This window comes from Myotis nattereri (genome assembly GCF_964212035.1).
Source record: "Myotis nattereri genome assembly, chromosome: 1".
NCBI classification, from domain to species: Eukaryota; Metazoa; Chordata; class Mammalia; order Chiroptera; family Vespertilionidae; genus Myotis; species Myotis nattereri.
Genome location: NC_138075.1, coordinates 166,672,051 through 166,687,758, shown reverse-complemented (window position 1 = coordinate 166,687,758; position 15,708 = coordinate 166,672,051). Strand labels below are relative to the sequence as shown.

Here is a 15,708-nt window from a genome sequence, read left to right as displayed (position 1 = left end):
ATGAGGCATGTGCTGGGGGAGAAGCTATTCGAATAAGGCTAGAGAGTTTGATTAGGAACAGACTGTACTGAAGCTTTTGAATATATTACCAGAGAAGATGTACTTTGTTCCATGGAGAAAAGAAAGCCATTACGTATTTTAAGAAATTAAAATAATATAAACACTTAGACCAGTGGTTTTCAACCTTCTTGCCCTTTAAGTACAGTTCCTCATGTTGTGACCCAACCATAAAATTATTTTTGTTGCTACTTCATAACTGTAATGTTGTTACTGTTATGAATCGTCATGTACATATCTGATATGCAGGATGGTCTTAGGCGACCCCTGTGAAAGGGTCGTTCGACCGCCAAAGGGGTCGCGACCCACAGGTTGAGAACCGCTGACTTAGACCTATAACTACCTGGAGAATGGATGGCTAGGAGAAAGGCTGAAATCAAGAAGGGTTGGGAGGCTTCATAAATAAACTAAGGGGTATATAATGGAGGCCTATAATAGGGAACAGCAGCAAGAATTAAAAATGAAGGTTGTTTTGTGGAAGAATTCTGAGGTGAAATTGGCTGTATTTGATGATCATTTTGTTGGAGTAAAGGATGAAGCTGAAATTTCTATTTTTGGTCATGGAATGGAGAGAAGAGGTGTATGAGATAGAAATATAAGAGGAGAAAGAATTTCAATCGTGCCATAACTGCAATAAACAGGGAACTGAGTGAGCATGGCTTATCTATGAGAACTCCATTTTGAGAAATGCAGTTCACTTAAATTTGTGCCCATTTATAGCTTCGCTTCATCAATTTCTTTCCCTGTCAGGGCTCACCTTTTGTTATTTGGATAAATGTTAAATACACTCAAGAATAAAAAGTATCAAATCATAAGTACTATCTTAAGTTATTACATTAAAGAATCACAAAAGGCCATATTTGGAAAACCTGACATAAGGCAAGAAAGGCAGATGAAAGCACGAGAGATAAAAGTTGAGCTGACATACTGAATCAACATTTCTTTTCCTGAGAAAAGAGGTCATTATATTACACTAGAGGACCGGTGCACAAATTAGTGCACCAGTGGGGTCCCTCAGCCTGGCCTGCAGGATCGGGTCGAAACCAGCTCTCCGACATCCCCCAAGGGTCCTGGATTGTGAAGAGGGTGCAGGCCAGGTCTAGGGACTCCACAGTGCACAACCAGGGCCAGGGAGAGATGCAGAAGGTTAGCCAGCTTGGGAGGGGCCACTACAGGAGGGCTCCAGGGCATGTCTGGCCCTTCTTGCTCAGTCCTGATCTGCCTAATCCCAGCAGCAAGCTAACCTACCAGTTGGAGTGCCTGCCCCCTGGTGCTCAGTGCACATCATAGTGACTGGTCGACCAGTTGACTGCTCCCTGGTGGTCAGTGCACATCATAGTGAGCAGTCGAGTGGCCTTAGCATATCATTAGCATATTATTCTTTGATTGGTTGAATGGTTGACCAGTTGACCAGACACTTAGCATATTAGGCTTTTATTATATAGGTCTAGATGCTCAGTGCTCACCGGGTGTGGGGAGGTGTCCCTCAGCCCAACCTGCACCCTTTTGCAATCTGGGACTCCTTGGGTAGGGTCCCTAGGCCTGGCCAGTGATCAGGGTCTATTGGGGCTTTCCTTGCACCAGCTGCTGGCAGCTGGCCCCGCCTTCTCCCCTGCCACTGCTTGCCATCTGTGCAGCACTACCCCCCCCCCCCCACCCCTGCCGCCAGTTGCCTCCCCCTACAGGTGACAGGCATGGGGTGCCATCACTTGGCTACCCTGGGCCTCCCTCTGTGGGGTGATCGATCGCAGGGCCCCCAGATCAATTGCCCTGCAGAGGGAAGCCCCACCCACCTGCCACAGTGCTGCCAGCTGGGTGGCCTGGGCCTCCTCTGTGGCCACTGGCCAAGTAGCCTGGGGCTCCCACTTTGGGGCGATAGATCGCGGGGCTCCGTGATCGATCGCCCAGCAGAGGGAGGCCCTGCCCACCCGGCCTGGGCCCTGGGATCAATAACTGTGCAGAAGGTGGCCTGGGCCTCCCTCTGTGGGGCAATCGTGGGGTGATGATGGGCTCCCCAAACAATTGCATCACATCTGCCTTGGCTGGCCTGGCACCAGTGCGTGTCATAGCGTGGTCGTCCAGAAGGTCATTTGGATGGTTGCTCTGCTGTTTAGTAGTTCTGTGATTTTGCATATTACACTTTTATTATTATAGATTATTATAGATAGCTCTTTTTATTTTTTTAATTTTTAGTCTGTTCTGAGTATAGTAGTTTGGGCAGAATTTAGGGAGACACTGGATACAAGGGCCAAGAGAAAAGGCTTTGAAATCAGAGATTCACCTCCTGCCTCTGTCCCCTCTTATCTGTTAGAGTTGGGCAAGTTAGTTTCGTTATCCTGCCGAGCCCCAGTATTATCATTAACAAACAAACCCTAAAATTATGTGATGTGATTGTTGTGGTAACTAAATGACTTCATATGTGTAAGGCATCCAGCATAAAGCTTGGCACTCTTTCTATTGTTGTTGTGCTGCTCCTATTGATAACATTGTGCTAATGTGGGATGTAAAGGGAAAATCTTTCTAAACTCCCTTGCTTCTTCGTAGAGGGGCAATAGTTGCTTTTTGTTGATGAATCTTAGATATCCTGGAAACAAGGGTTGAAAATAGAAAATAGAAAGAAAGCAAGCAGCCAAGCCTGAGTTTTGCTTAAAAATGTAACCTTAAATTTTTGAACAGATCAAGATTTCAATGGAATTCTGAAGAAACTTAGTTACTTATTAATATACTAGAGGCCCAGTGCATGATATTAGTGCACAGGGGAGGGAGGATCACCTCAGCCCAGCCTGAACCCTCTCCAATCCGGGACCCCTCAGGGGATCGGGCCTAAACCGGCAGTTGGACATCCCTCTCACAATCCAGGACCACTAGCTCCTAACTGCTCACCTGCTTGCCTGCCTAATCACCCCTACTGGCCTCCCTGCCAGCCTGAACACCCCTAACAGCCTCTGCCTGCCAGCCTGGTTGCCCCAACTGCCCCCCCTGCCAGCATGGTTGCCCCTAACTGCCCCTCTGCCAGCATGGTTGCCCCTAACTGCCCCCCTGCCAGTATGGTCACCCCCAACTGCCCCCCTGCAGGACTGGTCACCCCCAACGGCCCCCCACTGGCCTGGTCGCTCTTCACTGCCCCCTTCTGCTGGCCTGGTTAACCTTAACTGCACCCCCCTGCCAACCTGGTTGCCTCCAACTCCCCCCCTGCTGGCCTGTTGCCCCCAACTGTCCCCCCGCCGTGTCAGCTTGGTCGCCCCTCACGGCCCCTCTCTGCTGGCCTGGTCACCCCTCACTGCCCCCCCTGCAGGCCTGTTGGTGCCAACTGTGCCCCCTGCCTGCCTGGTCGCCCCTCACTGCCTCCCTCTGCCGCCTGGTCACCCCACACAGCCTGCTGTTCAGTCGTTTGGTCATCCCTCACTGACTCCCCTGCCGGCTTGGTCGCCCCACGCAGTCTGCTGTTCAGTTGTTTTGTCGTCCCTCACTAACCCCTCTGCCGGCCTGGTCAGCCCACACAGCCTGCTGCTCAGTTATTTGGTCCTCCCTCACTAACTCCCCTGCCGGCCTTGTTACCCCACTCAGCCTTTTCGGTCGTCCGTTCGGTCATCCATTTGGTTGTGATGGCCTCTGGCTCTTTATATATATAGATTACCAAATCAAGAGCTTCTGAATATTGAAAATTTCTAAACCATCTGATCTGCTTTCCACTTTTCTGTTTCTAATATTACATATTTGCAAGAAATGCAAATGTGGTTTAAGTGATGGAAAGGCAAACAATTCCAGTAATGAATGAACTTGAATCAGTACATTTTATGATCAGTGGTATAGCTTTGCTCAGTGAGTAAAATAATTGTTTGCTTCATACTTCAGAGCAAGTGAGTCTATTTAATATTCCATATTTAAAAGGAAACATTTTTTGAGTTAGAGAAGAACTGTCATTATTTTCTTCAGCTTATTGTTCTTTAGTTTTTCAATGTGAAGGTACCTTTGATGAGAATATATTTGAATGCAGTTGATTATTTTCAGCTGCAAGGCAATGTATCTGATTGCCACTAAACATTCTTCCAATATCATTATTCTAAAATGGAGGTATCGCCGAAACCGGTTTGGCTCAGTGGATAGAGCGTCGGCCTGCGGACTGAAAGGTCCCAGGTTCGATTCCGGTCAAGGGCATGTACCTGGGTTGCGGGCATATCCCCAGTAGGAGATGTGCAGGAGGCAGCTGATCGATGTTTCTCTCTCATCGATGTTTCTAACTCTATCTCTCTCCCTTCCTCTCTGTGAAAAATCAATAAAATATATTAAAAAAAATAAAATAAAATGGAGGTATCTATAAAGATTAATTGGTTTGCAAAGACTTCTCTCTGTCCTGTCATCTGAGAACCAATTTTAATTTTTAAATACCAAAAAGATTTCTCCAATTTGTAATATATTTCAAGATTTAATGTATTCTAACATGTCTTGTGATTAGGAACCATTAAGACTCCAACAAAACTATAATCAGACTATTTTAAGTGGAGATTTTGAGGACAAAATTTTCGAGTGTATCCAGCTTCAGAGATTAAAAATAACACCAACAAAACCAAGCAGTTCAATTTCAATACCAGTCATAATATTTCTGATTTCACAGGAAAGCAAAGAGCTTTAACTATTAGAGACCTATGCTTTTCCCCCAATACTGTAGAGATTGGAGACTTGTGATAGCAGGCAAAAAGATGCAATAAAGTACTTTGAGCTTACCCCTTCTCCCCAAGGTTTCATTATTTATTATGAAAATAACACATTCACAGAATTGGAGGGAAAAAAGAATAAAAGAAATCTCCTATCACCCCAGATCCTGAGCTTCCAACTACTTGTTATAATTCTCTAGAAAATCCCAATGCATAGACAAATATATGTGTATCCTCTTTCCTACATAATGAGAAAATATTATATACAGTTCCATACTTCAGTTTTCACTTAAAATGTTATCTGAGAGATTTTACTATAGCTTTATATGTGGAGAAACCTCATTGCTTTAAAAAGCATCATAGTATTCCAGCCTAGGAATGAACAAACAGCTGTTGATAGGCTACTGTAACAAGGGTACAATGGACAACCTTGCATGCAATCTTTGTGCTCATTTAGACTTTTACCTTTAGACTGTCTAAATTTGTAATTAGTGGAGAAAGGGTACATACATTTAAGTATTGATTGTTATTTGCAAATTGTCTTTCAAAAAGATTGTGCCAATCTCATCAACAAAGTATGAGATATTCTCTATCCACTCCTTTTTTCAGCCCTGTATACTAATGCCTGTTTTGATCTGGACAGCATCTCCTTAGATGCCTTTTAATCATTTGCCTTTTTTCCTATATCTCCATGTTCAAACTCTGCTGAATTTTTTAATGGGTTGCTGATCTTTTGATTAAATATCTTTAAGAGAAGGAGGAGTGTTGAAGGGCTGGTTGGAAAAGGTAAATGGATTAAGCAAAACAAACAATCAAAACCCCCCACATAAATAACAGTATGGCTAATACCAGAGAGAGGGAGGTAGAAGAGGTAAAGGGAGGATAAATGGGGACAGAAGGAGACTTGACTTGGGGTGGTGAACACATAGTACAATATACAGATGATGTATTGTAGAATTGTACACCTGTAACCTACTAGTATATAATTTTATTAACCAATATCACCTCAACCCTACATAATAAAAGCATAGTATGCAAATTTTCCCCTTGACTGGAGTTCTTCTGGGAGTTTGACGGGCGGAACCAACCAGGGGAAGGGAGGGAGTACCCAGCTGGCAGCCGGCAGCCATTAGGGACCCTGCCAGTGCACAAATTCCATGCATTGGACCTCTAGTAAATTCAATAAAAAAAGAGACATAGTTATACATTAATTAAATTAGCCCTTTGATTTATATACTAGTATGTTCACAGATATAACCAGGTGTTTTTTTATGTTTGTTTTTTAGGGGTTTTTTTTGGTGTGTGTTTTTTTTTCAGAGTGAGGGTCTGTACCTTGGTTTTCTTTGGATGTTCAAATCAATAATCTATAATAATAAAAGGGTAATATGTTAATTAGACCAGATGTCTTCCGGATGTCGATCCGGACATCCTTCCTGATGAAGCCAGGGCCAGAGGGCAGCCAGCCCGGGTCCCAGGTGCCTGTGGGCAGCCGGAGGAGGGAAGCCCGGGTCCCGGGTGCCTGCTGGTGGCTGGAGGAGGGAAGCTGGTGCTGGCAGCTGGGGGAAGGAAGGCCTACTCTTGCACGTATTTTCGTGCATCAGGCCTCTAATGCTTTATTATAAGACTTCTCCATGTTGTCTTCATTAAGAAGGCTTTGTCCACCAATGAAACCAACCAACCAACCAACTAACCAACCAACTAATTGAATTTGTCTCCTAGTGATGATGGTGGTGATGATGATGATGACATTAAAGCCCTAAAATCTATAATTTATTTTATTTTAAATATATTTTTTATTGATTTCAGAAAAGAAGGGAGTGGGAGAGAGAGATAGAAACATCAGTGATGAGAGAGAATCATTGATTGGCTGCCTCCTGAACTCCCTACTCTGGGTTTTGAGCCAGCAACCCGGGCATGTGTCCTGACCGGGAATTAAACTGTGACCTCCTTTTTTACTTTTCCACCTGCCTACCTTGTGGTTTGAAAAATCATCTTTATTGCATTGTAAAATGCCTTAGAAGTTTGAGTATTCTCTGGTCAGACATTCTCAATGTCAGAGCAGTTTTGTTTTTATTTCTAATATTCCTACATAGGCATTTCATTACTTTGGTAAAGAGAAGCCTAAATATGTTTGTGACTCTCATTTTAACTTTTATGATTTCCTTCTTTTCTTCTTACCATTAAAACTTCTGTGCTTGAAATCTTTACAAATAAATGAGCTAAAACAAATAAAACTCAATTCACTTGAGATTTTGAAGACATCTGGTGTAGTTATTTTCTGAGTAATTAGACCAAGAGGTGGGACAATTTCCTAAAGTCAGCTACCCTGCAGTTGGCTACCCAGTCATTTCTGCAGTCATCAGCTAGCATGCAGTGAGCATATTGATTCGCAAACTGACAAACAATTGGGTAGAGCTGCCACCTGATTTTTCTCAGACCATTTGTGTTATAGAAATATATGCCTCACGTGTGTTTTAGAAAGATGCCTCTTCTCAGCCGGTTCACAGTCTGCTCTGTTTCTTTATGTCCCACCACCTCAATATGCTCTTTATGTTTTAAGAGACATTAAAAGCAGATCCCCCTCAAGTGCTGGCCTTTGCTTGCCCTTGGTTAATCCCACAGTTGGATACAAATATGATCAATTAATATTTTCAAAACGTATCCATATTTAAGAATGAAAATGAAGATATTTCAGTGCTTTCACTTTTGTCATATAGGCACTATTTAGCTTGGGAATATGGATCAGCGAAGTCTTAATATTTAAAATATATGTCTTCATCTTATAAAGTCACAGATCTGGAAGTGATCTGAAAGTTCACATTGTTAGTCTCCCTGCTGGAGAGCAAAAACACTTAGCCCACCGTGGAAAGACATATATCTTTCCAATTTAAAATAACTCTAGGAGATTCCACAACTCTCTTAAGTCACCCACTGTGGAGTAAATAATTGCTATCAAGAAAGTTTCCTTTATAGCCAAGCTAAATTTCACAGGTTATTAAAATCAACTTCATCCTCTCTACGCTTTTATTATTACTCTTAAGAATATTTACAGCACAATACAATCAGGAGTTTGAACCATGCCAGGAGCAAAGATACTCTGATCAAGATGCATCTTGATAGATGGTGACTCACTCACCATTTCTCTTCTGCATGGACCCCACACTATCACTATTCCCAATCACCCTCAGTTTACCTTTTGCTGAGCTAAGTAATTAGGGTTCATTTTTTAAGACGTAAGGTAAGAATACAGGATACTTTGAATCTATAACACTTTAGATTGTTTGAAAAAGTATAAGGAGAAATTATCCATGTGAATTAACATTGGAGAGTCATGTAAACAAGTCCAATTTATCCTGAGTTGAATGTGTTCCCCAATCACAGGCTATTTAGACCTGACACCAGTTCTTGACACAGAAGTGAAATCCAACAGCATCTTTCACTACAGCATTTACCATTTCTTCAGTCTATTAATTTTCATTATTTATCTTAACATGAACCATGTTTTAGTTCCATGGAATCCAACAGGAATCAAGTCAAGATTTATTTATCACATTTTATTTTGCAACGCATAAAAGGAGATCACCAAATACTAACCAAACTGATTCAAACTTTTGGCCACAGAATAATAACTCAATTTTCAGTTTACCTAATTGAAAGGACAGTATGACAACATGCTAAAGTAGTAAGTGGATCCTAAGTCGTAGTCCAAATGCAATGGAGAACTTACCAGAGGTTTCATCCACTCTCTCATCTACTATGTGGTCCTTCTGATGAACCCACTCACTATTGCACTTGAAGTAGATCTGGGTGGCAGGGCTGGCTTTACAATACAGGTTCACAGGCTTATTCTTCACAATATAAGCTTCTTCAGGCTCAATCAGGAAATGTGGCAAAGGTTCAGGTGGGTCAGATGGAAAAGTTTCTGGCAATTCATGAAAAAAGTCGTCATCTGGTAAAAAAGAAGAAAGTGGAAAATGTTCAAATATAGTAAACACCTGCATTTTACTTGCTACTCATTTAAAAATAATGCCTTGTAATCTAAGGAAGCAATGTGAATGACTGCTGTGCACTAGGCGGTACGCTAGGGCTACTGACTGGTTGCTCAGTTAAGGATTTAGATTATTCTCATTTTTGTGCATGGCAGAACTCAACATCAGGGAGAATAAATATCTTGCCCTGGCACACAGGTAGAAAATAGTGGAAGTGCCATCAGGACCCAGGTTTGTCTTCCTCTAAAATTGGGATTTCCAGATATAGTACTATACCTCCCACTATAAAGTGTTACCCTTGAGAGTTGATAAAAGTAAAAGCAAATTTTGAAAAATTCTTTTGAAAAACACAAGGTTCACAGGTAAATCTTTGCAAGGAACTGAGAAGGAATATTAGAAACATGAATTAAGGATCAAATCTACCCTTATTTTTAAAAGTGCACCACATAAAATATTCATTCATTCAACCGCAAATATTTATTGAGTTCAGAATTATGCTAAGTACTAGAAATATAGATGATAACTTCAATTCAGACAACAGGAGAGCCACAATGGAGCCTAGAATCTAGCAATTCTGTTTGATCTTATTTTGAAACTACACCTCAAATGTCAGATGTGTTATATGAGTAGTCAAACCTATTTTCATTATATTACTAAATATTATTATGAAGAAGAATAGTCTCATTTTTACATCACTGAAAATGTTTAAGTATATTGCTGTCACCTGCTGTTGTAACATTGATGAATAAACAAAACCTAAAAACCCTTGAGATATTTGCACACTTTAAGGTATATTTTCTTTTAATTTGGGTTATGCATAATTCCAAATTTAAAAAAAATAATACAAGTGCCTTTAAAAAATCCTTACATTTCATCAAAGTGAAATAAAAATATAGTCTTCCAGCCCAGCCAGTGTGGCTCAGTGGATTGAGCGTCATCTCTTGCACCAAGAGGTCATTGGTTTGATTCCTGATCAGAACACATGCCTGGGTTGTGGGCTTGTTCCCCAATAGGGGACTGCAGGAGGCAGCAACTGATGTTTCCCATCAATGTTTCTCTCTCTCTCTCCCCCTGACTCTCTCTCTAAAATCAATAAAAATGTATTTTTTAAGAAAAGTCTTCCCATACACTATAAATAAGTTAAGCCCGATAATTCTCTTCCTATGAGTGGCAGAGGAGACTACAATTATTATTTATTCTCTATGTTGATTAAGCACCCCAGGCTAATATGTAAATTTAAAACTCTGAGGTCACAATTAAAAGTTTTTACAAGTTCTATAAAGTATATATATATATATATATATATATATATATATATATATATATATATATTTATTCAGTAGCAAATAGAGGGTATGGTATTGGTAGTTGAAGACTGATCGCTCAGATGTTACCTTGCAACTCATTTCACATGTCACTCAGTTGCTGACCTGTTTTGGCAGACAGCCATGGACTACGTGGATGTTTGTCCACTAAGGACCCTGGCCAGGGACTTTTCATGTAGGTCATGGGATAGCTGTCAATCAGGAATGCATCCGGTCTTTGCCTATTTGTTTTGCAGTAAAAATTGGCTTTGCTTGCATCACAGACAAAACTAGCTTTCAAAGCTGCTCTATCATTTTAAATTCCTGACACTGGATGTAAATGACGTTTCCTGTGGCTAGCTTCCTTTCTCACTTTTTTTTTTTTTTTAATTTGCTTTCTTTAGGCAGAGCCTCACTTCTGGTTTTTCTATTGTTAAACAACAGGATCCAGACTGTCAGGGTGCCACAGGATAACTCCACCTCTGTCAATTTCAGCTCCTTTAGTCAATATGCAAGAACACTCAAAACTGCTTAAATAAACAATAGTTCAGAAAGGCAAAGGAATGGGGAATTGAGGTATTAGATCCATCAGCACGGAGCTGATGTCTTGAAGGCATTGTTCAATTTTTTCTTTTGAAGCACTGCCTGTTATATGTAATGACAGGCTGCAGATAATCAATAAAGCTTCATAAAATATCAGACCCGAACGCTGTAAAATGTTAGCTATTGTTTTTAATTATTGTTCATGAAGCCAGAGGGTCAATTAGATTTATTTTTACTATTGGTGTATATTCATACACACAAGAACTTGCATATGTCTTTCATAACAATATATTTATTTAGGTATGCAAAATATAAAAAGCCATCCAAGCCATTGGTTTAGAAGGTGAGACTTGTTCCTTTAGAAGGAATGATGATTACAAGACATCTGAAGGCTATATATTTCCTTACCTTATTCAATAATGTAACAAAAGTACTTATATACTTACATTCTACAGAAAGATAGAGAGGCACTAAACATTGATTACCCTGCCTTGCCAACGCATGTATTTCTCTTTTCTGATTATTTATTGTACACTACTGTGAGGTCTAAGGGAAGCTGAGGAAGTCACACATATCTTCAAGTCAGAAGGAACACTGTTAAGTTCAGGGGGAAAAAAGTAATTATTCAATAATGTACTTTAAAAAAATATGTGGACAAAATAACTTTGTATTTCCTTAATTGGGGGTTTTAAGACAAGAGGATTACTACAAATAAAGAAAAATAATTCTATGTCTTGGTTCAAGGCTTTATAAAGTGTTGATTTTTTTCAATATGCTTAATAACATTTAAGGTGCAAGTTATAATAGGAATTATTTCTATCATTTGAAATGTTTTCATCATGTGGTAAATCCAGTGTGTTTCTTTTGCATATAATTCTAGCTCTGCAGTAATCTCATGTCTTAAATTTGATCTAGAAAGATACCTTAACTAACCACAGCATATTAGCTTATTAATATTTCTCATAATATACATACAGTATATTTAAGTCTATGCTCTAGATGAATTCACATCAGGCAATATGGCACATCATTTCTAGTACTCAATTCAGGTGTTGGGAATGACATTTATGAAGATAATTTTCAAGATTCTGTGCCAGTAAGGTATGTATAGTGGGAGAGATATAACAACATGCAAATGGGTGGTGAGGAATCCCTCATTCTCCATTCACCACTGTTAGCCTGGGTACCAGGCCCAGCCATGGAAATAGGCCCAGATAACTGCTCCCCGGCCATCAGGTTAAGCCTGCTAAGAGAACGCTTTCCTTGCTCTAGACAAAAATGGAGTCAGCATTAAATTTAAAATAAAATGGTATTTCAGAAATTGTCTTTTTATGAAATGGATTTTTTTCCTAGAGTAAGTTTTAAAAATCAAACAAGCAACCCAATTCTCTTCAACCAAACTTTTAAAGGGAAACTGCTGAGTATTTAAGGAACCAGCATGGCTACATCTATATGTATTTAACAAGGAAAAAATGATCCTAACTAAACACATGTGTATTTAGCGAGAAAAAAAAGGACCATGTACACATTCCTCTCCAGGAACATTTAGTTCATCTGCACTACGCATTTGCCTCACACATATGTGGAAGAATCCACTTTTCAGTTTTTGCAGCCAGTTTTATGCAACTATTCCCAATTTTTAAAAGCCAGGACTACATAGAAACAAGTGCTTAACACTAGAATAAATACTCTCTGAAGGCGGGGACTACGTTGTTTTCATGTTTACTTTCCATAAGTCTGGCATAGCGCCAGGCACAGTACAGGAGGTCAATGAAAACCTTATAGAAGCATAAATATTATGACAACTTTGATCATTCCTAAAGGATTCACAAGGTATGTTAGAGCTTAGGCCCGCGGGCCAGATCCGGCCCGTTTGAAATGAATAAAACTAAAAAAAAAAAGACCGTACCCTTTTATGTAATGATGTTTACTTTGAATTTATATTAGTTCACACAAACACTCCATCCATGCTTTTGTTCCGGCCCACCGGTCCAGTTTAAGAACCCACTGTGGCCCTCGAGTCAAAAAGTTTGCCCACCCCTGGTAGAATGTCTCAAATTCAGTTACACATATAGTGTTATAACAATAACATCTACGAACTAACTGGCTAGGAAATTTATGTGGCCCACTGCAGAGTGAAAATCCGGGCATCCTTGTTAAAATGTATGAAGAATTCAGAGACAGTGACGGCAGAGCATTAAACCAAGCCCAGGTCCTGGGTGACAGGATGGGCCCCACAGCCAGGAAGCTGGCTCTGTCTATAGTGTCAGTTACTGAGCGTTCCACTCCATGGGATGTCTGAGAAATGACACTGCATCTCTATCAGTGAAGATTCATTTAGGAATGCATTTGGTGTTCCCCAGCTTCTTATGGTGATTAGATGTTTTCTGGAAAAGATATGGCTTTTCAAACTATGAAACCGAGACTCCAATCAATTCTCTAAGCACAGGTGCCTGCAATGGTGTGCAGGTGAAAGTGTGCGGTTTTATCTGTTCAGATTTTCCTTTTGGATGTACCCCAGTGCCCACCTTGAGTCTGATCCAAAACAAGGAAATCCCTGCCCCATGGAGGGGAACTCTGTCAAGTTCCTAGGGGACTGTAATACAAGGGATGATGAGGTTGGAGATTCATCTTTGAGCAGGTAGATTGTTTACTGAGATCGGTTTCTAGCATGCACTTCATTTTATTATACAAGTAAGCCAACTTTCTGATATTATTAAGGTCATGCTGAAAACTTGGATGCTATGAAACAATGATTTAATTTTTCAGTAGGGAGGACACTGAGTGCTTCCTCTTACCCCTTTATTTCTTAATCAAAATATCTGAAGAGGCTCCTGAAGTCTTCGGGTGATCATAGGAACTCAATGTGTAAACAACCACCTCAGACTGGAAACTCATTTCTGGTAACACGCCACAGTTATTCCAAATGTTTATGTTGTGTAAAGGCACACCCAGATGCTGACATTGACTACATTATGCTATTTGGGCAACATGACTGATTAATTACATTGCTAAATACATTTTCTACATGAAGTTCATTCAAGTTAACAAAATAAAATTTCCTGAGTTGGCTTTGTATTGTACATTGAATTCAGTATTAACTTTGAGCTATCATTGCCTTTTTTATTTCGATATGACATAACTATTCATTTTGCCCTCCTCTAATACTTGACTTAATTTCCTACTTTCTACTATTACTCAATAATGCTATTGACATTCTAATCTAGAAATCAGGTAAATCTCAGTATTTCCTTTCTCTGTTATCTCACACAGCCTTTTGTTTTGTCATTTATATACAAGAAAAGAAAGCTTTGCACCATGTATTATTTTTATAGACTTTCATTCCACCTAATTCTCGACAGGAAAATATTATGCTAGGCACATCAATCTAGGAAGTTTTTGGTTGCTGGTTTTATTGCTCTATATCAAGCTTTAATTTTCATCAACTTAATACATAAGTTTCTGTATTTCAGAATCATAAGACTTAAACTATTATTGCTTATATCATAAAATATAGGACTATTATCTCTTTGTCAGAGACCTGAAGCATATTCTGCTGAAATGGAATTTACTTCCAAATGATTCAAGAGCAATTTAAAATGAATGACTGCAAAGCTAATTTTATCTGCATTTGGCTGCCCATCCATCAGAGAGATAATTCATGATATATTACAACAAAAGGCAGCTAGAATTAACTATTTGAATGAGACTCCAGCTTATTTTTTTAATATTTTGATTAAAATATCCTTTGGAAGACAAAGACTACGGTCTATATTTCAAGCAACATATTAATGGATTCATCATTTAAATTTAAGTAGCTGAATATATAATGCCGTAAATGTATTGTGCAATTTGGAGCTACTGAATAATTTCCAACTCCACAAGAAAAAAAAAAAAAACTTTTCTGCTTTTAAAGACACACTTTCTACCTAAACCTTGTCCATACATTATTCACAGTGATGTGAAGTCAACATGCTATCTGACTTGCACTTACCTGTGAAACAGAGGCAACTCCTTCTGTCTCGGCTTCTCCTTCTGCTCTACTTTAAGCCTTTTGATCTCTTACTTTTACTAATATAAAATTTTTCTATGTGTTTTCCTGCCTACCCTCTCTACTTCTGCCATGTGTATATATCAGGCTCTTAGAAAAATTTTTCAAAAACTTATTTACTCTCTCCTTCAAGTAATTTAATAAATACAATATAAAGCAAGATGGCAAGATTTCTTTTTCTTTCAAATTAGCTCAAAAATATTTAACGATTGATGAGGGGTTAAGTTAATGTGAACTTGTATATACTGGCTGTGGTGTAAATTGATATTATAGTAGATATAATTGACAATATAAATAAAAATCAAATCTCTGCATATCTCCAAATAGGTTATCCTCCTTCTTGGAATCCATGTAACAGACACTATGACACACACACACACACACACACACACACACACACACACGCACATACAAAGATGTTCACTGCAGCATTGTTTATTTAAAAAATAAGTGTAATATAACAACAAAAGGCAGTTGGAATTAATTACTTGACTGAAACTGAGAACAACTAAAAATCATTTGAGGAATGGTTAGATAATTATTTGTAATACTAGAGGCCTGGTGCACAAAAATTTGTGCACTCAGGGGGGCGGGAGAGGGGGGTTCCTCAGCCCGGCCTGTGCCCTCTCGCAGTCTGGGACCCCTCGGGAGATAACGACCTGCTGGCTTAGGCCTGCTCCCGGGTGGCAGAGGGCAGGCCTAATCCCTAGGTGCAGCCCCTGGTTGGGCTCAGAGCAGGGCCGATTGGGGAGTTGGGGTGCCGCCCCCTGTCATGCACAGAGCAGGACGGATTGGGAGGTTGCGATGCCACTCTCAGACACGCTCAAGGTAGGGCCAATTGGAGGGTTGGGGTACCGCCCCCTGTCACACTCAAGGAAGGGTTGATGAGGAGGTTGCGGCACCACCCCGTCACGCACAGAGCAGGGCCGATCAGGGGGTTGGGGCACTGCCCCCTGTCACGCACAGAGCAGGGCCCATCAGGGGGGTTGGGGCTCCGTACCCTGTCACGCACAGAGCAGGGCCCATCAGGGTGTTGGGGAGCTCCCACCTGTCACTCACAGAGTAGGGCCTTTAGGGGAGTTAGGGCCCCGCCCCCTGTCACACACAGA

The 15,708-nt window shown here is 40.4% G+C and overlaps 1 protein-coding gene across 2 annotated transcripts in view; it reads right to left on the bottom strand.

Moving 5' to 3' along the window:
* The window catches only part of UNC5C (unc-5 netrin receptor C), a 372,030-nt gene that overhangs the window by 146,855 nt on the left and 209,467 nt on the right, over positions 1-15,708 (bottom strand). For both annotated transcript variants that reach the window (XM_081109270.1, XM_081109271.1), the window contains exon 2: positions 8,440-8,661. In XM_081109270.1, the coding sequence (XP_080965396.1) occupies positions 8,440-8,661 (222 nt within the window). The remainder of the gene's footprint in view (positions 1-8,439; positions 8,662-15,708) is intronic.